Source organism: Ochlerotatus camptorhynchus, unplaced genomic scaffold (assembly GCF_037179485.1).
Source record: "Ochlerotatus camptorhynchus isolate MF236.1 unplaced genomic scaffold, CSIRO-AGI_Acam_v1.1 ptg000406l, whole genome shotgun sequence".
NCBI lineage: Eukaryota > Metazoa > Arthropoda > Insecta > Diptera > Culicidae > Ochlerotatus > Ochlerotatus camptorhynchus.
In genome coordinates, this window is record NW_027040892.1 from 3,897,088 (window position 1) to 3,922,822 (window position 25,735).

At 39.7% G+C, this 25,735-nt stretch overlaps 1 protein-coding gene across 1 annotated transcript in view; it reads right to left on the reverse strand.

Annotated features, from left to right (window-relative positions):
• LOC135710936 (roundabout homolog 1-like) overlaps positions 1-25,735 on the reverse strand; it is a 376,781-nt gene that overhangs the window by 45,840 nt on the left and 305,206 nt on the right. Inside the window, exon 8 of the mRNA XM_065233660.1 lies at positions 20,707-20,828. Coding sequence (XP_065089732.1) covers positions 20,707-20,828 — 122 coding nt within the window. The remainder of the gene's footprint in view (positions 1-20,706; positions 20,829-25,735) is intronic.

Consider the following 25,735-nt stretch of genomic DNA (forward strand, 5'->3'; position numbering starts at 1 on the left):
TCTCGGCAAGTTTTTCGCTGAGATCCAGCAAAATAAAATACCGAGCTGCTCGGTGGTGCCCATTCGGCAAAAAAATCTAAGCGTGCAGTTGATTTTTATTATTGAATACAGCAGTTTTCAGTGACATGCCATGTATCAGGCATTTTCGTGAATTAACTATATCGATGTACTTTCAGGATTCTTCTGAAAATCTTAATTTTATCAGGAAGGTGTGCTATCGCAGAGCTCACACTTCCTATTACAGCAATACACTTTAATGTAGATGCACAGATATTAGTCCTGAACTCTTAACGAACAAAAACTTCCTTATCCTCTCAAAGATTAAATCGGCTTCCACGCCAATCATCATCCGATAGCATGTACCTCCGGCTGGTGGTAAATCTGATCAAAATAGTCCATTACAGCTGGGATTATGCCCCCATCTTGCCTTATCACTAGAGGTGCAAACTACTTCTTTGCTTTCTATCGCTCTCTAGACCCCCGAACAATCACTAATCTGCTAGACCAAAGCCGTGATCGTCTTCAACTCGATGAATAGTGTATGGTGTGGCAAAGCGGGAGCTTACTTCCTCTTTTGTGTTCGCAACTTTCAATTTTCTTCACAATAAATCACACGGAAATAAGGATTTATTATCTTCTTATAGTTTGCCGCTCAGGATGGATGGTGCAGCCTTTTTTTCCCCCACCATTCATCGCCATCGGTTGAGCCGATGTGAAAAGAAAGTCTCTCTGGCAACTCTGGGAGATGGGAGGGGCTGATGGAGGCATTATCATGATGCCTGCTCGGTTCCGGCTTTTTTGCACCCAACATCGAACACACGAACAGGCGTCTTTATGATAGTACTTAGCGTAATCATGTAAATTTCAATTCAACTTTTTCTGCTCATAAATCATCTTGCCATTCAAAGTGGCTGACTATAAATAGGCTTGCAGCCTGAAGGGGAGCAATTCGATCGGGAGGGCTGCAGCTCAGAGGGCGTACCATCGCATCGTCGGAAGGAAGCACGGGGCGTGAAATGAACTGAATTTACAGCACCATTCAAGTGTAATAAGTATCATTAACGTCGATATGAATTCTCAATTTGCGGATAATCCGGATCGTTGCGCTCGCAAAGTGAACGCGGGGCACGGATGGATGTAAGGGCAAGTCGTAAATTTCGGTGGTCGGGGTGGCCGTGTTCCGTACCATCATCAGCGCATCCCAGGCGCTGCAGTTTGTGCCACGAAAATTGATGATGGGATGTCAGGCGAAATTGAATTTGAATCAGGGCTCAGGACCACTTGTTTCATTGTTCCATGCTGAAGTTTAATTTAAATTCCATTCAAGCGGTGTTGTTTCGTAACTGGGCTGCAAGATTCCAACGTTCATTAGTCCCCAAGCTCTAATTGCCGAACCGAATGGAATTCAAACAAGTTTGCGATCATTGTACGACATCGCCACTGGAGAATGGAATAAACTTTTCAAATTTAAACGTAATATGTGCAGCGGTGGAGTCAGGTAGGGGACGTATCCTGAGGCAAAATATCTTTATAATTCCATACAGGTATGCATTTCAGACGATATTTACATTTACCCTTATTAAACATAGCCGCAAAAATCGCCAGAAGGTAACCTTTATGGAAAAATAGAAATTGAAAAATAGAGTAAACAACTGATTTTTTAAGCCACCCTTAACCAATTCAGAAAAATTGCTGACAAATGGAAACGGTAACAGATAGAAACAAATTGTTTCTACAGGAAAAAAATCTGTAAATCATCTTAGCTACATTTTTTCAGAATGCGTCTTTACCTTTAAAAATAAAAGAAGTTAATCTATCTATCAGCCATTTCGTATCAAAATGGGGGGAGGTAGCTCATCGATTCTTCCGGTTCGCCTCCTAGCATCGTGCTATAAGGTACCAGGCGATAACCAGGGTAGTTGATCGATAGCTCGATGACGTCATTTCGTTGGCGTCTGCAATGGGAAATGCTCATAGCAGGCGTTGACGATGGGACGTTGTCGAGTTGTTGAATAGCAACTATCGTGGTAACTCACCGATTACCTGTCGATCTGCCAAATTTGGAAAGACGTCTGCATTGAATTGTCTCATATAATAATATTCCACCCACAATATCACAAGAAATTGCGAGTAGCTGAGTGGAATGGAGATAAGTTAAGCATTGGGTAGAGGACCAAGTCTCCCCTGGGTGGTGCCAGAAGATGAGCGCAATAGAATCATCAAGTTGCCATAAGGCACGGAATGAGACTATTGCATGGCTGGGTAGTCAAAGTCTTCCATTCGTTAGTCATTTCAGGTGGATTAGAACAGGTTTAGGATTAGGGTATGATTTTTCAGATATAATTTTAAATAGGACCTAGATTATTTAATACACTAGTAACCTCAACTTCTCTCACAATGTTTCATTGTGACTTATCAACACTCAATGGGTAAAATATCAAATTTGCGGTAAATTTGAAAAAAAAAAAAGGTAACTTGGCGTGTAGAGCGCACTGCCCACTGGACGATTCTGAAGTCTGACCAAGTGAGTGGGTTACGGGTTTATTTGATTGTACGTCATTTCCAAGTTATATATAGATACATTCATACCATTGGCATTTTGTATTTGAGATAAGACAGAGACAGGATGTGGAGGGCCCGCTTAGGGGGAGCGTAACCCATGTGATGGCTTCCATTTATTAAATAGTTCAGATAGGCTAGAAATGATAGGTTCATGGTGAGAAAATGTACCAAATGGTGCCCGTTCACTGATCACAATTAGATTCAAATCGTCAGGCCCTGCCCTGTCATAAGGGGATTGACGATGATTTGTCAAGTTTCATTTTGCATTTGCATATAATTGTAAGTTTAGGTTTGCTTTTGTAATTGTAAGATAGATAGTTTGCCTCAATTGAAACATTGAGTTGTATAAACTTGACGAATCATACCTCTAAAATAGTAGTAGTTACAGTGCCGCATTATCCAACAACCACTGCCTGCAACTAATGTTGGAGGGATCGGCAGGGCTGATTACGGATCAAAACTAACATAACTCTAACACTGAAATGATCCCGAAACTAACGCTCATTCATTGCACTTTGAGTCATAAAGTAGTTTTATTTATTTTCCTACTAATCTATCTACACACTTAGTTTTTTCTACCGAGCTCGGCTGTGCGGGTCTCGGCGGGAAGGGGGTTTCACTGAGATCTCGGCGGGAGTGACATTTAATTGCTGAGTCTCGGATAATGCCTTTTCTAATAATCTGCCTACGTTTCTTTTCTTTGTTATCTACTTTACCCCCTTTTATTTTTCTGCTCTTCTTTCCTCTTCTCTTCTTTTGTTTTGTTTGTTTACATACAACTAATACTAATACCTCCTTGTTTTCTCTCTAATTTGTCTACTATGTCCCACCATCACGATGAGAGATGAGCTACCGTACATGGTACACGCTCATATACACTCCCAAAATAGTATGCCGCAAGTAAGTATATCACAGAGGCAACTAAAGATCCAGAAACGCCGATAACGCTGAAGATAATGAGCTGTGGTGATTTATATGACTATATAGTATTATTTATTTATACTAACCTAAACACAACGTGGGGTGACCCAAATCCAAACGATCACTAACCAAAATAATAGACTTATCTTTTTTCAACAGGTGTAATTTCGTTTAGTTCTGTTTCTCTCTTTTCAGCAAAACAACTACAAAAAAACCTCTATAACTCTTCTCCATTCTTTTAATCTCCTACTATCCCCTATAAATGTATCGGAAACTAGTGGGACTGTCTGTGCAAACAAAAACAGACCTGCTAGTGGAAGAAGGTCGTTTTAACTCGCTTAACTCGTTTTCGGATTTGAGAGATCGTCGGTTACAGTGGCCTGCTTACTGAGCAGGAAAACGCGGTCCCAGGTCATATCAAAGAGATTTATGGTAAAATCGCTTGTGTATCGTGTATTTTGCGAAACTCGTTGTTGTCGTTGGTTCCGGGTTTGAATGGATACAAAAATTTGAGCAACGGTATTATGTGATATGAGGGGCTCGGTGGCCTTAGAGCAACCGTTTTTACTTACTGAGCAGAACATCATGAGTCTAATCTCAGGCCCATCCACATTCAAGATTCGTCAATCGTTTTATTTGTTAATATGACTACATGGTAATAACAGCAACTCGGTGATTAAAAAGGTGCTCGTCTGCCTAGTGGCAAACGTTTTTGCTTACTGAGCAGAAGACCGTGGGTTTAGTCCCAAGCTCCTTCACATTATATGATCGTTAGTACATCAATTCAGCTTATCGTTTACCAAAACGAACCCTGCTGCAAACCCAACCCTCTTATCCAACATCCCAGTGATTCCTCGTGGAAGTGCAGAGGTGTTCTCGGCTTCCATCAAAGCGAGTGTCATGTCAACACAATCCTTCCCATTCCTTTCTTGACCTGTGTTCGGGCGCGGCCGGCGCTGGTATTGCCTAATTTAAGATCACCAGTTTTTACACATTGAGGATGATTGCTAGTCCCAAGCATTATCTATTGGTTCTCTGTGTAATTACAGCTGATCTGGCAATAACAGAGTAGCAACCGTGGGCGGTCAATCAAGCTCAAGCTCAAGCTCAGCCATTCCGTATCAAAATGATACAATGGTTCACATAATTTCGTAAAATTTTGTAGCTTTGATCCGTATTGCAAAATATTACACCCGAATTACTTTATTTTGACATTAGGATGATTTTCAAAAATAACTTTTTTTTTTAAATTTATGACTTTTGAATCACTGAGACGATTTCAAAGATCAAAATAGCAAATGAAAAGGAATTTTTTATTCCAAAGCTATTTTTTCTCAAATGGACATAAAACCTTCTCATCTGTTCCGCATCAACAGAACAGTACATTGATACAATATTAACTTAAGACTTAACAAAATTGGAGAAATGGCTCTAGTGTTAACCTATGGATCTAAGATTGGGCCAATCGCTAAAAATCTGCTATTTATCAATTCAGTCATTAGGACGGTACTAATGGATATTTTTGGTTGCTATTGAAAATTTAGTGGATTGCTGAATTTATGTATGGGCCCAAATTAGGGACACTTAGGCCGAAATTACATACATTTCCCCTATCACCTTATTCTATTTCTTGAAAAAAAAGCCATGATTAGTACGGAATGTCAATATACGAAAAAATTGACGCGGGTACGACGACGAACAACAAAATTCAACTCACGTAACATTCCAGGACAATCTATGTGAGATTGAACAACATCCGTTATGAAAGAAGCCATAGTGACATTCCTACGGACCTCCAGAAGGTCAAGGTCAATCAGTTTACAACAATCTTCATATCTAGGGAGATTGTATGGATCAGTCCAACGTAAACGCCGCAGAGAAAAGCGAATAAACTTAAGTTGGATAGTTTCTAATTGCTGTATGCCACGATCACTCCTGCATCTTCCAATGTAGAGCGAACTAAGGGACACTACAGGGTCTTCAAACAGTGAATATCCGAGAATGGTTATATGCAGCACGAAAAATTAAGCCCAGGCATTTAGAAGCCTTGGAGATTATATATTGTGCATGATATTTAAAAGTAAGATTCGAATCTAAAAGAACACCCAAATTCTTAACAGTAGATTCTCTCTTAACAGATGTTCCGGCTTGTTCCATGGTTTGTAGGCAGAGAACACAATATGTTTTTATATTTTCATAGAAAATTTAGGCTGTTTTACAAAACATGTAAAAAATCAGCGATGTGTGTTTTAGTTTTCGAGTTATATTGTAACGGGATACTGGCCAAAAGGTTCTTTTCTAGGTGTATCAACCTCTCCACCTAAGCGCCAAGCAAGCAAAACAGTCCCTTGCATGTGAAAAGACAAGGTTTGCACGTGCCCGGTGAGACTCCTCAAGGCAAGTCCTTCAAAATACTACCCCGATTTCCAATCGTACCACAACCAACACGTCCCAATATGACCTCTAGATAATGTAATCAACGGGGACCCAAACTAAGTTAACGCACGAACTAAAAACTCAATTATCAGTCTTTTCTTTTTTGCTCACGACAATCATGGTTTGTTTATTCTTTGTTCATACACTTTGTATTCGGGTTTGAAATGGGTTAGTTAGTATCTCTGCTATACCAACAGTAGTTCAACCAATTGTCTACTGAATTCACTTGGTTTGTCCCATTTATTACGATCTAGAATTTTTCTATAGCTCTTCAGTGTGTTTTCTTCTTATCTTCTGTGCAGGTGTGTGTGTGGGTGTTGATGTTTCTTATTCTATTTATCGGTTACAGGGACTAATCTAACTAATCTATGCTCGGAGGGGCTGCAGCCGTATACTACCTCTCGCTGATGATGCTGTCAGTGGTGCGTGTCTAGTAGACTGATGCAAAATTTGACTTTTTCGCTCCACAGTGCTTAAATGGTTTCAAATCGGGTCCTGATTAGCCTCCCAAAGTTACAATTCATTTGGTTAGAAACAGACTTCGCACAAGCCATTTGAAGTTTACATGTAAATTACTATGGGAAATCTCAACTTTTTGTTCATTGCCTTCTAGTCTTTTTCCATATTAAGCTGCGAAACAGTTCGATAACCATTCTTATAGAAAATTTTTTAAGCTACAACTTTGCTGAAGATGGTTTCTAAGTAAAACGAAACAGCAAAAAGTTATTAATTATCTAAGAGATTGGTAAACTTATGACAAGATCAAGCAGCTGCTCTGTAGGCAACACTGTATTTTGCAGTGTGACGTAGTAGCCATGATATTTGTGTCCTATTCAACGTCCCAGAAACACCAATGTTGCCTACTGAGCAGTTGATTGAGCATGATCAAAAGACATCAGTGCATTGAACCACTGATAACTTTCGATCTTTTGCATTTAATCGAAAAGTGGTCTTGAGCAAAGTTGTAGGTGGAAAAATTTCCTACAAGTACAGTTGAAAGTTTTTGAAGCAGACCGATATGGTGAATTATTAGATAGACATGAACTAAAATCTTGGTTTTACCATAGTAATTCCCATACAAACTTCAAATGGTTTGTGCCATCTCAGTTTCTCACAAAATGGGTTCAAATTTTAAGAGGTTAGTCAGGATCCGATTTGGAATCGTTTAAGTATTGTGGAGCGAAAATTTCAAATTTTGCATCACTCTAGTGTCTAGGCTATGACGACTTTTCTCCTCGAGACAGCCACCACACGTGTACACGTTTCTACTCGCGCGAGTGCTGCTTCAAGGCCAAACGTGGGCTGATCCAGCAATTGGCGACCGGTATACAACCCCGGAAGTAGTGGTGACTTCCGATGGCCTGTAAGTGCGCTGGGGAATATCGCTAACCCGCCAACGAGACCAGCTACAAGCTGACGAGTCTTCGGACCTTCCCAGAGATCACGTTGCATACGCGAACCCCTACACTAGGGTGCTTCATTCTGAAAAAAGTGATGAATTTCTGATGGGCCACCCTCCAGTTCGATTCATAGCCCCAAAATATGAACCTGTGCAAAAATTGGTAAAGATTGATGAAGGTTTAGAGGTCGCGCCAATGATTTGAAATTTGTATGGGAATTACTATGGAAGAATTTAAAAAATCGCTTATATCGCTATAACTTTGCTTCTACTTGTCCAAATGTCGAAAAAATTTAGTATGTTATTGCTATGGCAATAAACAAAAAGCCTACAGTTGCTACGCTCAGTTTTGCAGCGTATCAAGAATTATAAAAATGTGAAAAAATGGCAAAATAGGGTAAATTGACAGATGAATATGTACAAGGCAACAACGCCAATTTCATCGCAACAACAACAGGCTTGTTGATCATTGTCATGACAACCACATATTTTTTTTTTTCAACGTTTGGACAACTACAACCAAAGTTAGAGCAATGTAAACGAAAATCAATAATTTCCCATACTAATTCACCAAAATCTCCATACAAAATCCAAATCATTGGCGCGACCTCTAAACCTTCATCAATCTTTACCATTTTTTGCACAGGTTCATATTTTGGGGCTATGAATCGAACTGGAGGGTGGCCTATCAAAAATTCATCACTTTTTTCAAAATGAAACACCCTACCCTACACCTACCTCGACGAAACACCTTCGCTTGAAGGATATTTGGTCCTGGACCTCGAGCAGATTATTTCTTGTGTTTCACCTTTTCTCTTTTAGAGACAACTTTAGCCTATTTATACGTAGGTTTTACAATAGATTTTAGGCACGCGTGGGCCAATAATCACGTTCTCAACCACTATTGCCTTTTTTTCAAACTTCCCGGTTATCTACTATTTCGATTGGCTAAGAATTCTCACAACTAAAACTTTCCACTAGGTTTTTTTCGGGACTACGTCCAACCACTATGCCGATCGAAACGAGAAAGCATGGTAATTGAAGATGACCTTCTTTGCCAAGTGTTACGCAACGCGGGGGTCTCTGGTATGTCTTGCTTCACGATCAGACTCAAATGAGTGTTTCCAATTCTCGCCACTCACGGCGCTACGATGCATAAAAAGTGCTCGAATGCAAACATCACCAAATGTATACAATTGCCTTCCTTTTGACTTTCTTGTAGCCTGAGAAGTGGAAGATACACCCTTCAAGAGAATATATTTTACAGATGTTACTATTTTTTTATGACCATTTTGTAACAATGTTACAATATATATTTTTTATAAGTTATCAAGTTTTGGGTTTTCGCTCGCAATACTCCTTTGCAACTAGACTTCCATGCGTCGTGACCATGCCACGGTCGCTATAAATCAGGCCCAGTGGTTCAAAAGCTAACAATGTTTGGAAAAAATAAATAAATTTTGAAAACAAAACGATTTTTGACCACTCTACATGGAAATGGTCACCCTAATGACAAAGTAAAAATTATGGGCATAACATGTTTTGATAAAGAACAAATTATTCAATTATATGAAATTCTGAGAATTACTATATTGTTTTCTTATTGAATGGCTGTATATCAATAATTTGAGAACAACCCTAAATTTATAACGGCCAAAAGAAAGATCTTTTTAAGCTGAAAATGATAACACAAGACAATAAACCTCTAAAACTTAAGGCAAAATCACTAGGCTGAATTCCCACCGCAATATGCGGAGTTTATGGCTGTGGACCCGTGTACATCAAGTTGTCAATTCGCAACCGGGCACCAAAGTAGGCATACATCGTCAAATATATGTGATTCGTCTCTCCCGCCATACACATCGAGCATGTTCCTGATCTATCCACGCCATCATACGTGGCCACTCTCTGCCGTTTCGTCGCTCGTCGTGGAAGGATGACTGAAATCTACAACTACAATGGCACTGCTCTCGAGGGGGCTAACAAGCTACACATAATCTACCAAATACATGTTCATACTACGCTCCCAAATCGAGATGTGTCTGAACTCCAGACCACTAGTTTTGATCTCAACCGATTCGTCAGACCTGGAAGTCCTGATTCCTGCACACTTCCTGATCGAAGTTAACTTCCAAGCCACTGAGATATCACACAGAAACGGTACCAAAGAATCTTGCCCAGATGGTACTAACAGTACCTTCAACAGCTCCAGTCACAATCCACGAAGTGCAAGTCACCATTGGACCTGGACGAGTCGGGTGATAAAAGGTGACAACCTAACACCAGTCCTATGGCCACTCGGTAAAAACACCAAAGTACAGCCGGGCAAGTCGTCACTCTGAAAACCGGTTCATGCGAGGCCGTCGTCAGATAGCACTGTTGCCGATTTCAAACACCCATGTTTCAGAATTCTGCGAATGAGCCCTGATATAGCACGCCGAAATGTTTGGAGGCTTTTGAGGGAATCTAGAAGATAATTGTGGTTCCAATCTATATTTATGGTAGGTTAGAAGCGTTTGTTCCTGTAGTTGCAGTTTATTGGAACAGCTATAGTAACAAACGCCTCTAACGTACCACAACTATAGGATCGTTTATTCTACGTTCCATGTCAAGTTTTCCAGGTCTATTCTGTTCCCACAGGGCCGATGAGATCTACCCAAAATTTAATGTTTTTCCCACAAAATCGCAAAAACTGTGCTTACTCATGAACTGAGAAAATTTTCATCGATCTTTTTAGCCCTTAGCTTAGACTGACTGCACATCCCAAGTAACAATTTTGCTTTCATCAGGGGTTCTGCAGACCATGATTTAGATTTGGAGAATGCTTTAAAACCCCGATATAACTTGCAACTCAAAATGTCACTATTGAAAATTGCACGAAAGTGCAACTGTTGCTATGAATATTAAAATTATCACCGATTGCCTGCGAAAAGCGATTTCCCTAACACAGATTTCAAAGTAGAATTCCATCCGGTCTCACCAAACGGTGTTTATCCAATCACCGCGTGGTGAGTGGTGGTGTTCCCCAGTACACAATGAAAGGCTGCCTGTATGCAGCGAGCTGCAGCCCACATGAGCATCCATAGAAGGAGGAAGAAGCCGCACCGCTATTGATCGGAATCAGAAGCTCTTCGTGAGTTGCTGTGGGCCATCTATGCCAAGTGTGTCATACTAAAGAGTATACACAGAGAGAATCCAGCTCAAATTCCTATTCCTACACAAAACACAAGCTCCTGCTGCAGTTAACAAATAACATTTCGACAGTGGCTCTGCATTTAACAAATTCTAGAAAATTGTTTCGCTTAGCTGTAGCAATGCAAAGAGAAAATCGATGCAGATAATCGATCATCGCGTATAAGCCCTTATGCATGCTCACTGTCGATCTATTATATAAGACCACGTAGTCCTACGTCATCATTGCGTACATCTCTTGTAGTTTTTTTTTCAAAACGAGTAATTTATTTCATTATCACAAAATGCCGCTGGATATAATGGGATATTTATACAACAAAAGATCTTTTTTTTATGAGGAGTTAAATGCCTTCAGAACATGAATCATTTCGTGTGTTGGATGTGTAGAAATGGTATGATATAAAAACCCAATCAAATGTATTTTTGTTTTCATTCAATACCCCGTCGTCCCAACGATTTTTTTTTTCATGAACATCCTTTTAAACATTAAAAATTTTGCATTTTAAAGAGCTTTTCAAAAATCTGCCTGGAACATGTTTGAAATTACTAAATGTTATTTTTTCATAATTTTCTTAGAAAAAAAAAAAAACATTATTTTTCTCTTCAGGCGAGGTTTAGTAGCTTCGTGGTTACGGTTTCTGCATCTAAAATGGCAAAACAATGTGAATCATTGCCCATACAAGCAAATCGGAGAAGATCGAGTTTTTCGGGCTCTTAACTTGTCATGAAACTGCCCATTTAGCTAAGTTCTACAGTCTGCAGATCGTTTGTACAGTTAATATTGGTCTTTAAAATTTTAAGGTAATGATTTTCGATAGGAGATTTTAATTGCTTTCTAACCAAGACTGATTTGACTCACTTCAATTTTTTGATAAATGTATACAGCTCGGCTCGGTTGAGTTATTTTTACGACATTTGAGCCTACTAAATGAACAAAATGGAAGCATGTGGAAGACCGTCTCCATGACTTCAAAAACCAGAACAGATGATGTTTTGTACAATTCAAGAAGAAAGACCAAATTGAGAGGAAATTTTCAAGAGAACTCCATCTTATTATTGAGGACAGCAAGAAAATAACTGTGTGTTTCTGCTATCAAATAAATAAACAAAAATCATTAGAAATCCCGTTGCACTAACAGCAAGCACGGGATTTCATTTTAATTTTGATTACTTGGATTGGTTCAACTACAAGTGATTTTGTCATTTCATCTTTGTTATGATCCAGGGATTCATCACTGGGCAGACCTTTCAAGACAACCTTGAACAGACGTTCAGGTGTCGTAATTTAAAAAAAGTGCTCCTTCTTAGTAAGATACTTAAGAAGACGTTTGCATCCGTCCAAGGTTCCACCTCGACGGCCAAATTGAAGTGAAAACCTAAATTTATCAAAGTTCGAAATTTCCGTGCGAAGAACATGTAAATCGGAAGTGGTTATCACAATAGGGGGATTCTTTTCCTTTTTGGCATTAATCCGGGAGTGTTTAATAGATTTTTTCCTGGATGAAGGATCACGCTCATTATCCGTGCACATATCAAATTGATTGCTCAAATAAATTTCATCAGAAGGGGGATCAAGCGATTGTCTTTTTCTATTGCGTTTAGGCAGTAAATCGATTCTCCAAAACGATTTCCAAATTAATACCCAAGCAGGATTACCTCGGGTAGGGTCCAAACAAGGATCCAAGAGGAATGAGAGTCAAATAAGGTAGAAAATTTGCAGGTAATATTGAGCACTGAAAAGTGCTGTTTATATTTTTTATAGGTTTAGGTAGCAGTACCACTTCTTTCAGCAAAATTCAAATAGATACACACGGAAAGAGAGCACGATGCGGGATTAATTTAAAAGCTTAGCATTAAATTCTCATACCAATCTTCTTCTCATTCTTCTTCTTCTTCTTCTTCTTCTTCTTCTTCTTCTTCTTCTTCTTCTTCTTCTTCTTCTTATTCCTGTAATGAGAAGGAATAAAACGTTCTTTTAAAGTCATTTTACACTCATATTGTGCATTCATGGCTATATTGCATTAATTACAATTTGTTATGCAGATCAGATTATTTTAGGAAAGCAATGATGTATTTTTCTACTGCAGGCTTGAAGAGTCAATGTTGAATTGTGATCGGGAATCTTGATATTTCCTGCAGTCCAGAAGGATATGAGTCATATGACGTTTGTCGATGATGGAGCCACAGCATTCACATACAGGTGGGTCTGTTCTGTTGATCAGGAGAACTCGTGGGTGACCCTCGTATGTCCTATTCTCAATCGAGTTAGGACCCGTTGGTTTGCGGGGTTCGCACTGTCCTTCCATTGGCTTGTGTCGGAGCTTAACATCCCGTGAATTCAACCAGAGTTGGTCCCATCGTTCTCGTATAACGCTTTGGACTTTGCCTATTGCGTCCATGGCTGGTATTGGGATATCATGTGCCTGGTTCTTTCCAGCTTCACCCGCTAGACGGTCTGCAGCGATATTTCCTCGAATATCAGCATGACCAGGAATTCTGCAAAATTTGACGTTTTTGTTACTTTCCATCCATGAATGTGTAGACCTACCGGACTCGAGAGCATAACGCCAACTGTCTGAATTTGTAAGGATAACTATTGGGTTTTTGGGTGAAGTCTTGAGTACCAGGTTGAGGGCATAGGCCTCTGTTGAGTACACGCTGCACTGACTAGGGATAGCTAGGGATATGCTAATGCCAGCTCCAAACAGGCCTGTGCCGACTATATCGTTACCCTTGAAACCATTGGTGTATGCTATGATGTGTCCTTGAAAGTGTCGATCGATTACATCCTGTACTATGGATCGTACTTTTTCTGGGTTTCTAGGTTTTGGTGCATACCAGTAGCGTTCGGTGATCCTATTGCGTTAACAGATTCTGGGAATATAGGGAGTCCCAGAATGTCTCAGCACGACTTTGGAACAGCCCTGCTTGTTGCAGATGACGTTTACACAGCTGATTATTACGATGAATCATTGTTTATATTTCGACCAAAAGTTTCGTGTATCGCAAAGCCGGTTCTTTACATTTCCGCGACAATGAAAAGAATTTATCCGGAAAAGCGCAGACAGATCGTGCACAAATGGTGTACTATCCCCAACATTTCTCTGAGTGAATTAGCGAAATTGGAAGGTGTAAGCATCGGACCCGTTCGAAACGCGAATCGGAAGTATGGGTCATGAAGCAACTTTCCAGGACAAGCAAAAATTTTGCTGTGCTGAAAATCGGTGTGCGTGATTATGGACGATGAATCATACGTTATATTTGATTACAAAACTCTTCCTGGTGATCACTACTACGCCATTCGTGATGGCCGAAGTGTTGACGACGCGGATAAGTCGATTTTTCCTGAAAAATTCGGTAAAAAGGCTATGGTTTGGCAAGCCATTTCTTGAGTTTGATATATTTTCCAAACCGTTTGTGACAATGGAGACAATAATAACCGATGTTTACGTGCGTGAGTGTTTAAACAAGCGTTGGTTCATTACTCCAAGGACACGATAGCCTGGTATAAAGCCAACAAGTTCCGAATTCTCACCCAAGTAGGTGAATCCGCCAAACTGTCCCTAGGCCAGGCCAATCGATACTTTTTGGGCACTTACCAAAGCATATTTGCGGAAACATGTAAAGGCAGCAGATTCCGTTACAAAGTTTGCGAAAGGAATCTGTGCTGAAGCTAATGAGTAGCGTGAGATCAAAAATCCGCTCCTTGGCTTACGACTGATCGGATCTAGGATTTTCTACGTTTAACTGTAAGAGAATACTATAGAAAAAATCGAATTTTCTGTAAACAGAGTTACGTTATCGATTTCGTTTAGACATTCTGGAACATCCTATAGTTGAATTGGCTTTTTCGGTATACAGCTGAAATGTTCTTTGACCAACTGAAAGATCGGAGGCGTCAATAATTTTCTCTAAAAGCCGAATCGTCACCCGTGCCAACGATTGTAGTACCAGAAGGTCAAATGGTAGGATGCCATACTAAGCCATGATAACGAGTATAGGGCTTATGACAAATGCTTCAGATGCGAGTCGAATCATCCGGTTGTAGGTTGGGGAGAGGATTTTAGAGATGATCACAGATCCTACTTGCAGCAGTGATCGACGGGCGCCTCGAGGAAGTCTTGATCCAACCATGGTCAGGATTTGTAGTCGCGTGGCGAAGACAATCTGGGTACAGTGCGCTCTAAAGGTGAAGGTCTAGAATTTTGAGCCGCTTTGTTCTAGGTACTGGGATGCGTTACTATGGTTACATCTTTCTTGGGCTAGCGACGATCATTAGGGCTACCGAAAAAGATGTTTGATATGTTGGATGATAGAAAAACTAATGCTTATCACCCATTTAATCACCGCGTTAACAGCAATTTGAAGCTTTCGACCTAGACTTTGATTATTTTGACCTACTACGATCAAAAGGATGTCATCGGCATAAAGCAGAACCTTGACACCATTTGGAACCACCCGAAAGATCGGTTGCATAGCCACAAAGGACAAAGTCACAGACAGAACCGAGCCTTGTGGAACTCCGTTCTCCAATTTAGACAGGTGAGTGAGTTGTCTCACCACAGGCCGTAAAATCTCATGTCTCCAGGTGGCGTCATAAAGGGTGATACGGTCAAAATTTGGTCAATATCAACTTGACGTATTTCTTTCAATTTTGCATTTAAAAAACCTGAACACCCCTCATTTTGAAGGTGTGTGTGTGTAGAATGTTGCTCCTATTTTGATTTTGGAATTCACTCTTCAGTTGTCAAAATGCCGTCCAAGCAAGAAGAGCAGCTATCAAAATTTTGCTCGCGCATCGCGAAAATCCGAGCTAGTCGCACCCAAAGTTGGCAAAATCGCTAAAAGTTGCCAAATCAACCGTTACAAATGTAATTAAAGTGTTTGGGGAACGTTTGTCGACAGCCAGGAAGTCTGGATCGGGGGGAAATCGAAAACCGGAAGCCGCTGAGACGACAAAGAGAGTTGCCGGTAGTTTCAAGCGAAACCCTAACCTCTCTCTCCGAGATGCCGCAAATAAGCTGGGTGTATCGTCTACAACCGTGCATCGAGCCAAAAAAAGAGCCGGACTATCGACTTACAAGAAGGTAGTGACTCCAAATCGCGATGATAAACAAAATACGACGGCTAAAGCGCGATCCCGGAGGCTGTACACGACGATGCTGACGAAGTTTGACTGCGTGGTAATGGACGACGAAACCTACGTCAAAGCCGACTACAATCAGCTTCCGGGACAGGAGTTTTATACGGCAAAAGGAAGGGGAAAGGTAGCAGATGTTTTCAAGCACATGAAACTGTCAAAGTTCGCAAAGAAATATCTATCTGTACCTGTGGCTTGAAAAGCAGCATTTTCATAGCTTCCGGGACTGTCAACCAAGAAATTTACGTGAAAGAGTGTTTGAATAAACGTCTGCTGCCTTTCCTGAAGAAACACGGTTGTTCCGTACTGTTTTGGCCGGATTTGGCATCTTGCCATTACGGTAAAAAGGCCATGGAGTGGTACGCCGCCAACAACGTGCAGGTGGTTCCCAAGGACAAGAACCCTCCGAACACGCCAGAGCTCCGCCCAATTGAGAAATACTGGGCTATTGTCAAGCGGCACCTAAAGAAGACCAAAAAAACTGCTAAGGGCGAGCAGCAGTTCAAGGCAAACTGGCTTTCTGCGGCGAAGAAGGTGGACAAGGTGGCTGTACAAAATCTGATGGCAGGGGTCAAGCGTAAGACCCGGCAATTCGGATTTGGAAAAGCGGAAGCCTAACTGAATATTTTTCCTGAATTTTATACTAATTGAACTTGAAAAAAGAAATTTAATTTGATTTTTTAAATAAACGATTTCACCGATTTACACGCGTTTTCCCTTGGCCAAATTTTGACCGTATCACCCTTTATGTCTTTGACAGGTCCAGAGTAGAGGTGAGTAAAACAGCTCATCTGGCTGAGCGAATCAGACCCGTCCAGCTCTCTAAGGGGAACCGGTTATCTTGAGCAGTTCTTCAGCTCACTTTGAAATTATAGAAACTATGACATAATTTAAAAATCGGAAAAGAAATAAGCGGTTTCGGTGACCTTTAATTAATAGATCTAGGTATGTAAGCTTAAAACTACATTCAATCGTAAAAATAGGCACAAAATGTGCCAACAACATATCAGTAAAACCAACAAATGTATGCGAAAGAGAGCTACAGCTATTCACACGCGATGATATCAAGACTAACATTTGAAAAGGGCGGAATTCCAAAATAACCATATTGAGAAAACCGCTTCCGAATTTTGAGGTCCCAAAAGTCCCATTTCACGACTTTCGGACGTGACTAGATACTACAGAATTCTCTACGATTTGCATATTAAGTTCTTGGCTTTGATGAAGTCTGCAAGTAGTAGACGGAATGCGCATATCTGTCAAAAGATAAGCAATTAGAACGGAATTCAAAGGAAATAAATCAACACAGTCCGTAAGCTCTTCATAAAGGGATTCCGTAATGAGGTTCGATAAAATTAAAAGATTTATTAAAACAATAAATGTAGACGTAACAGCCAAACGCATCAGAGAGTTGAAAATTGGACATACGCCATAAAAGAGGAACCGTTTATTATGATTTGAAATTATGTGTTCTTCTATTTTTCCGTGTTTATTGAGAAGGTTGTGAACTGTTTTCTTTCTATATGTGACAAAATATAGTTTGTTCACATTTTGGCTCTTCCGCCCCTTTTAAATTTGTGTCTAGATATGATGACACGATGTTACGCCTTTTCTCATGCTATAGGTACTGATTGTATTGTTGATGTTGATTCTCCAGCAGAATTGCTCTCACTAGTCTTGGCTTCAGCTCCAGATCATCCGCTCAGATCCGGATCTGGAGCTGAATCGTGAAGAATCGAGAGAGAAAAATATCCGAAGAGTTGGACGGGTCCGAGAGCTGTCATCCTAAACGGTTCCCAGTCAGCGTTGCCAACCTTCCAGATTTTAATAGTCCATTCAGACATCCAGGCAATCTCTTGTCTGGACCAGGTTTTCAAGGATTTGTCCAGATTTTTCCATAGTTCTCAATTCACTTTGGTTTCCAATGTTAAAAAAGGACATCAAAAGACATCAAACGGTATTAATGCTCACAGAAAATTTTCAAATATTATTCCTCGAGAAATGATTCAGGTGGATGATCAAAAATTTAGAGAGCTGATAAATCTTAACTTTTTGTAACTATTTTCTGGATGATCCAACCAAATGTGGTTTACTTTTGGGGTTACAGTTTGAACCACAACACAATGTGGTGGTGAGATGGCATTTCCCTGCGTCTTGCGTCAACCGACTGTTTGGAGTTTATAGTTTGAATAAAATCTCGAAACAGACAAAAAATTTCGACAATACATGACATTTTGCTTAAAAATAACCGTTTTGACCTTAACACCAATGATGATGGCTTGGTGCATATCTCCTCGACCATCAAATTTCAATATATTCTTTCAAACATTGTTCAATGTCATATGAGTCATTTTCTGAAAACTTATGACCTAATAAACGGCTACCATTCACTAACGATATCATAGATGGTACTATCATATCACATAGAGTTGGTATGATATTCCGAATGGGTGGTTAGGCGCTTCTTATGGTTATTGTTTGTGCAGGTGATGGAATGGTTTAGCCTCGTGATATCAGTGAGCTGATGAGCTGCGGTTCCTAAAAAATGAACCGCGGGCCGTCAGCTCACTTTAGTGAATCGGGTCTTTAGAACAGCTCTGGAGCGGATCGCCCATCTCTATTCAAGAGACGCAATAAGACAGTTCCACGTAATGAGTTTCAGTGCCGCGTTCGGATCGGAAGGCGTGTTGTCGCTTATCCCAGTCATCCTTTCGTTTCTAATTCCGTAATTAGTCGCCGGTTGACCATCATTTTATATACTTTAGACATACAGCTTAAAAGTGTGATGGGTCGAAAAGCAGCAGGTCCGGAATTATTAGTGGCACTTATATTATTTGCCGGTTTTTCTCTTTCAGACCAGCATATGATCTTCCCTAATGTTAAGTAATAATTTTCCAAAATTTACCCTAATGACCATGACCTTCTGCCTAATTAGCCAGCATCTTTTAAGGCATTTGAGCGCTTCCACTGTTGTACATTGATAGCTTAGGGCATGCTTACAGATTTTCAGATCATATTATTACTGAAACACAATTTACCCGAGTAAAGTATAATAACATCCTGATATCAACTAGTTAACAAGTCCTGTTATTCCAGATATCATCTTTTTATCAGTTGTTATCAAAATACTAATTTAGTTATCAGCTGTTGTCATGAAATAAATAGGACCTTCATTGTTTACGAAAAATGTAAGGTTAGTTCAAAACTCTAAATATTATCCGCATCATATAACAAAAAAACTGGGCCATACAACGCTTATCATATTTCAGTTACCAGTGTAAGGTTTTAACATAAAATCTATGACAAAATTTGAAATTGGTGGAAAAAATTTGAAATGATCATAAGATTTGTTATCAAGATATTTTCGATGATAACAAAATTAGTTTTTTTTTTTTTAATAATTTTTGTTATGGTGAAAGTTCATTCAACCCCAATGATAAAATATTCAGTTATCAAACCTAGATAACCGAGTATCATAAGTTGTTATCCATGTCGTATAACTCGGGTAAGACATATTTTATGCCAATTTAAATGATAAATTTTCCACAAATTATCAAATTTGACCTTCAGAAAGGCGCATCCCGTCAATTAAGTCCTAACTTCTTCTATGATGAATTCAGCTTCAACAACTCACCGTATACAGCTCGTTTGTTCGCTCCCTCCCCCTCCCAGTGAGTTGCCGTCACTCGATCCCACGGGGTGAGAACAAATCTGTACGGTTCCACGGCAGGCACAGGCAGGCAGGCAGGCAGGCAGGCAGGCAGGCACTCATCATTTTGCAGCAATTTCAAGAAAGCCAACACTAATTTTCCCTGCGGTTCAGATTTCACAACAAACTTTTCCCGGGCTCTGGAGGAAAAGTTTTAATGACGCCGACGAAGATGGAGCATTTTCGGGTACCTTTTCCGCCTGCCTCTTCGTAGCAGAGAAAGACGGTGATGGCGATGATAATGAGTGGGTGACTTGAGCCGTCACTTTGGTGGGACCGAGAGTCGGGCCGCTTTGAGACGAATTGTGAATGTGGGAATTCCGTTTGACGCACGTAGGAGGGGACACTTTGTTCAGGTTCGGAGACGTCTATACGTATGCTCTCAGATATAACTGTTTGAAGAAGTTTATCTTTGGCCGAGAAGTTTGATGGAAGGAAAATGAATCAGTGCGTACGATTTTGCAAATGGAAAACGAGAAGCGTCAGTCAATTACAGTCTTAAGCTGCAGCAGCCGAAATGAATCCCATCAGAATGAACGAACGAACGAGAAAGTTTTACGGAAGGCGGGCAAATCGATCGTCTAAATTGTTTTTTGAAAACTCATTTCCATCTATACCATGTGCATGGATACAATTATTGGAAAAGTTTTTTTGCTCGGGTAAAAAGGATTCCGGAATCTTCAAGATTATGCTTTCTGTTTTAGATTTTAAACTTGAAGACAATACAAATGTTCTCTGTTTAAAAGTTAATAATTGAGAGCTCTACCAGTCTCATTTGAATTTCAACCGAAATGACGATTCTCATCAAGGATGCAACCCATTATCCTTAAGAAATGCCCGAAATGAGCTGACAAACAGAACAATTTACATTCCCCCAACACACCGAAAATGAAACATTCCCAGACAATTTGCCGACTTTGCAAGGAACCTCCACCTGCCCCAATCGAGCGAATGAAAATACTTGAACAAGATGAAAATTTAATTTTCTTCAGTTCGTCATCGCAGAGCACGGTATCGTTCTAAATATCTGCCATGTAAAAAAATATAGTCAAATGGTCCAGCCACGTGCTTTACCCCCAACTCTTCAAAATCATTTCCATCATCTTAATCTACGTCGTTGTCGCCCGTCAACAGCAGCGCCCCGTTTGAGTCAGTCGAAATTGCTTCCACTCAATGCTGTGCCGACGTAACCACCGTGCACGCGAGAAACAGTCCTTACGTAAGTAAATATTTCTCCTTTGAAAGTGCCACGGAGCCATCATGATGTTGATGATGTTGATGATGATTATTCTGCTGATAAAGGTAATAGAAAGCACTTGGCGCGGGTTGCGAGAGCCCCTTACTTACCTGTAGTTACCAAAGTCGGACTGCTGAAAGTTGCGAATGTTCAGCGTGTACTTGTCGCCCTTGGAGAACATGGACCGGCGATCGGTGGGGTCCAACAGGAAGGAGTTCTGATACCACAGCATCTGCAAATGGACGAGAAAAGAGGAAATGAGGTGGGTGATTAGTGCTGGCGCTAGGAAACCAAAATAGTCATGATGGCAGTTTGCTGGAAAGGGAATACTTTCGTAAGGAATCTGGAAAAATTGAGAGGCGAAATCCAATGGATTAATTAGCTTATTTTGTATGTGCTGGGATACGCTTTGCTTGTAGCTTGAAGGCTGATTTGCATCGGTAACCCAATTGTTTTGTTTTAATGTTATTTACACCTGAATAATCTTGAAGATTGTGGACTGGAAATATCCGACGATGTAAGAAATTATTGGAATACTCAATTTAGTGAAAATTTTAAATTCATCACTTAGGTTGGTTTATATCTCATAAATCAGAAATCATTTTCAAAGTGGATTATGCAATTCTTCAAATCTTAAGACAGTTCCAAAGCTAAGATTAAATCGGAAATACAAGATTTTGTTTTGAATTTAAAAAATTATCTATTCGATAGTCATTCAGAAAATTTACTTTTGTTTCAATCTTGAAATCAAATGTTATGCCTGCTAAAAAAATCCTAGTCATCGCAAATATATGCTCATCTTACACCCAATCGGGAAATGTAAGAGTCTATTGAAGATTTGTATGAACAGTATGCAGAATTTGATATGTTTCGAGACATGAAAAGATTCAGTAATGTAGTCACCGGAAGGTTTTTTAAATAATTTTGTAGTTTTTTAGTTAACTTATTTTTCGAACAAACTTTGTTTCTCCAAACGCATTGCGTCTATAAAATCATCCCTTTTATACCGATGGCTCCGACTGGGATTGCACTCAGACTCTTTGTAGTGAGATGCAGTCACGCTTATCACTACATCACTGCACAGTGGGACAACTCCTTACAAAAACCGGTCGTAATGAAATTGTTTGCCTTAAATCGTAACCAACATTCTTTTTAAGTGATTTGATGCTCGCAAATTCACAATTTGTGATCAGAATACGATATTTGAAATAACAATATTCTAGGGTGATTCTAAATTTTGGCAAAAGGATTTTTAAAAGTAAACATGCTGAAAATTGCAATCAATAATTTCATCTTTTCCTGGGTCATTGCACAGTTCTTTTTTATTATCCATACACAATTTTAGCGCTATAGTTCAAGACAAAGTTGCTACCTTAGGGTGGTTCCTAAATCATGGATGCCATTCTTCCCAGTGTAAGCAGGGGTGATGTGTTGAAAAGACACCTCGCACTATGACAAAAGCAAACTCACCCGAGAGATTTTGATTTTGTTTTCACGTTCTACCGCTTCTCCCTCTTCGCAAACAAACTGTACAGTTTCTGACGTTCGCACCTCCACCAGTCCAACACACCGGAGCGTATGAGTGATCACTAGGTAGCACCGTAGAGAGTTCGTTTGCTTCACCGGGCAGAATCACCCCGGTGCCCGGTGAAGATTTTGGTTGTTAGTTTATTGCATACAAAGATTTTTTAAAGGTTACTTTTTCAATTAATGTATAGTTTGTACCCAATTATTTTAAAATTTGGTAAAAATAATAATGTACAAATTTTGAAAAAGGGTAATTCGGGAAGTGCATCAGCGCATCATTATTGAAATTTGCTTCAGTTTAGTCGACAGACAGACATGGGACAGAGATCGATTTGGATCACAGCGGGAGTTCCACAAGGCTCCATCCTTGGCCCAACGCTCTGGAACGGGATGTACAACGGCGTGCTAACGCTGAAGCTGCTCAAATGGGTTGAGATCGTTGGATTTGCGGACGACGTCGTCTTGACGGCTGGACGTGGTGAAAGTGTTGGCGACCGAGAGTGATCGACATGATTAGTAACTGGATGCAAGGAGCGAAGCTGCAGATAGCCCACCACAAAACGGAAGTGCTATTGGCCAGTAACTGTAAAGCGGTACAGCGGGCAGATATCACTGTCAGGGGCACGCCATAACCTCAAAGCGTGTACTGAAATACCTGGGAGTGATGACCGGCTAAACTTCAACAGCCACGTCGAAGATGCCTTTGAGAAAGCTGTATACGTTGATGTTTTCAGTCACGCACGTAAAGTTCTGCTGGAATCTTTGGAGAAACAATAACACCTTAACGCTGCCATCTTTCTCACGGAAGTGAGTGTATAAACAGACGAACAGTGAACAGACAACTCTCTCACTCTCTCGTGCTGTGCCTATCAATCTCTCCAGTGGTGCCAGGATAAATCTCCGAAGAGACAAGCAGAGATTCACCCTAGAGAATGATATCTCTTTCACCCGAGTGATTCTCCCTAGAGAATTTTCAACCCTGCTAAATATTATCGAAAAAATAGATCTTCATTAAAATTATCAATTTTAACACAAAAGTACAAACTTGAGCAAAATGTGGAGCGTACAAGGACAATACAAACCCCATATTTACGCAAATTGGTGCATTTTAGTTATAGATTCATTTTAAAATTCAGATTAAGTAGTATGATAACTTTGTTAAACAATGCTAACAAAGGATTTAAGGTCATTTTATTGTATGAAGTGATAGGTGTTATCGTTAAGAATACAAAACAATGATGCAATCGATATGAACTATTCATATTTATTGAATTTCTAGGAAGATCAATGTATTGTCAAAAATTTACAGTTTTTCAATAAATTTTAATTTTTACCGCTAGGCACGAAATTCAGATCTTGCCGCATTATCCTGATATTTTCTATTTGAGACTAAAATTTACCAGAGAATCTGAAAAAAAATGTTATAAAAATAATAATTCATGAAAAATAATTCCAATTGCGACCGGATTCACCCATTATGCACCGACGCCGCTAAAATCATCTCTTGATGATTTTCAACAAATAAAAAAACTACATTCTGGAGAAACTTGCATGTACGCAGCGTCCATTAAAAGAAATGCCGTTCATTTTTTAGTAGGTAACATATGCAGAGGATGTAAGAAATCCAACCCTTCATTTAATCGAAGACAACATATAAAGAAGACTGGCAACTTTGCCTGAATCCAAGTGACAGACACAGTAGCGCTGCGCACGAGCAAAGGTGGAACCGATGCATAGAAGAATGAGCAAATACACAAACCTTTATTCTGATGATGGAATCTTTGCTATCCAATTCATTCGAAGCATTTACCTTTGAAGAGTTGCCAGTCTTCTTGATATGTTGTCTTCGATTCAATGTACGAAAAATTAGTTTTGCGTGTTGGATACAAAATTTTGTTTTTATTTTGTAAAACCTTGTATGATATACGGAAACTAGCTACAAGTTCAAACTGTTTTACTGATCCGGAAATGGGACATTAGGACATGCACTAGGTCCTAGCTGTTGTGTGTGAGAGAGAGGGAGTAAGGTCATTTTATTCGTGGTGATTGACTGGTGTTCCATTTCTGTTATGAGAAATCGTTCAAACTTATATAAAGGTACTATGTGCCAAAGAATTAATCGATACCTCTGTATTAACGATAGTCGACCATCGGATGATACACCTGTTACAACATACCTTCAGGCAAACAAGCTGGGTAGCTACGCTCTTTATAAGATTTGCTACCAGTCAATATCCCCAAGAACGAGAGAATGTAAAATTAACGGAAATAGCAGAGTATGACACAAATGATCAGCGTACGATTAGTCCGTTCAGCAACGTTACTCATTGGTGTATAGAAAGCGTTTTTCATGGTGGATTGTGACACATATTTTGAGCAAAAATTGGAAGATTTGCGAACGAAATTGAGGTCCAGAGTCCGAAGCGATGATCCTTTAGGTCCAGAAAAGCAGATATTTGCTGGATGCTCTGCACGAAAAAAAAAGAATTGCGCTACCCAATCAACTATGACTAGGAAGAGTACAGCTTTTCCCTATTGAGATCGTATGATAGGGCCTGAAAGAGTATGCAAACATACGAGGAACCCATCAAGCTAGGAGCCGTGAGATTCTTCATAGTCTTTAGATAGATTAACCTTAAGTACTCGCTTTCCGTTGGGAATCGTTACATGTTGGACTAAGGTTCTGTTGAATTTTTGAGCTGACGAGCAAATTAAAAGTACAAGACCGGGATTTTCTAGTCTCCGAGTGGTGACATTCCTGCTTGGAAAATTATTTACGGAAGATTAGTATGAGAGAGGATCTTCATAAATGATACAATCTTCTCCAGAAGGGCCTCTATGGCATTAACCCAAAAAGCTCATCACCCTGAGTATCCCATTAGTCTCAATGAACCATTTTTGAAAATGACCCGTTTCCCTGCATGCCATTCAGTAGGATTGTTTATTTAATTTTATCTTTCAAAGAACTTCTCATGTTCTTACGATGGATTTAACATCAAGATGATAAATTAGGGTAAGTGTATCAGTTTTTGGCCCTAGTGGTCCTCTAATTGATCCTTTCTTGAATTTCACATTTTCTTCATTCATTACAAAATTAATTTCGCTGCAGAGTTAAAAAAAAATCCAGAGTGATTTGAGATTTGGGCGTAATTGCTTTTGTTAACAAACACGTCAATCACCAATTTCTCACGAATAAAAGCTCAATCACGAAAACTAATAACACTTTCAGGTAGAGGAATGATTCCTGTATCATTCAATATAGGTTTTTTCTTACGAGATTGAGTTATTGTTCGCGAGAAATCGGTGATTAACGTGATTGTTTACAACAGCAATTATACCCAAATCTCAAATCACTCCTGATATGTTTTGACAAGCATCTACGCAAATGAATCCATGAAAATTAATCTCAAATGTGATTTAGGGCCTAGGGCTGACAATTGGAGCACTAGTGGCATAACTGTTACATTTACTCTTCTGTTTAGTATTTAAGTTGAATTGTTCGATCTCTATTATCTTTCAAAGAACAGCTCATGTTTTAAAGTTGGACTTCAATTCCAAAAGAAAGAAATTATTACGAAGCATGGCAGTTGAATTGATCGATCGGTTTTATCT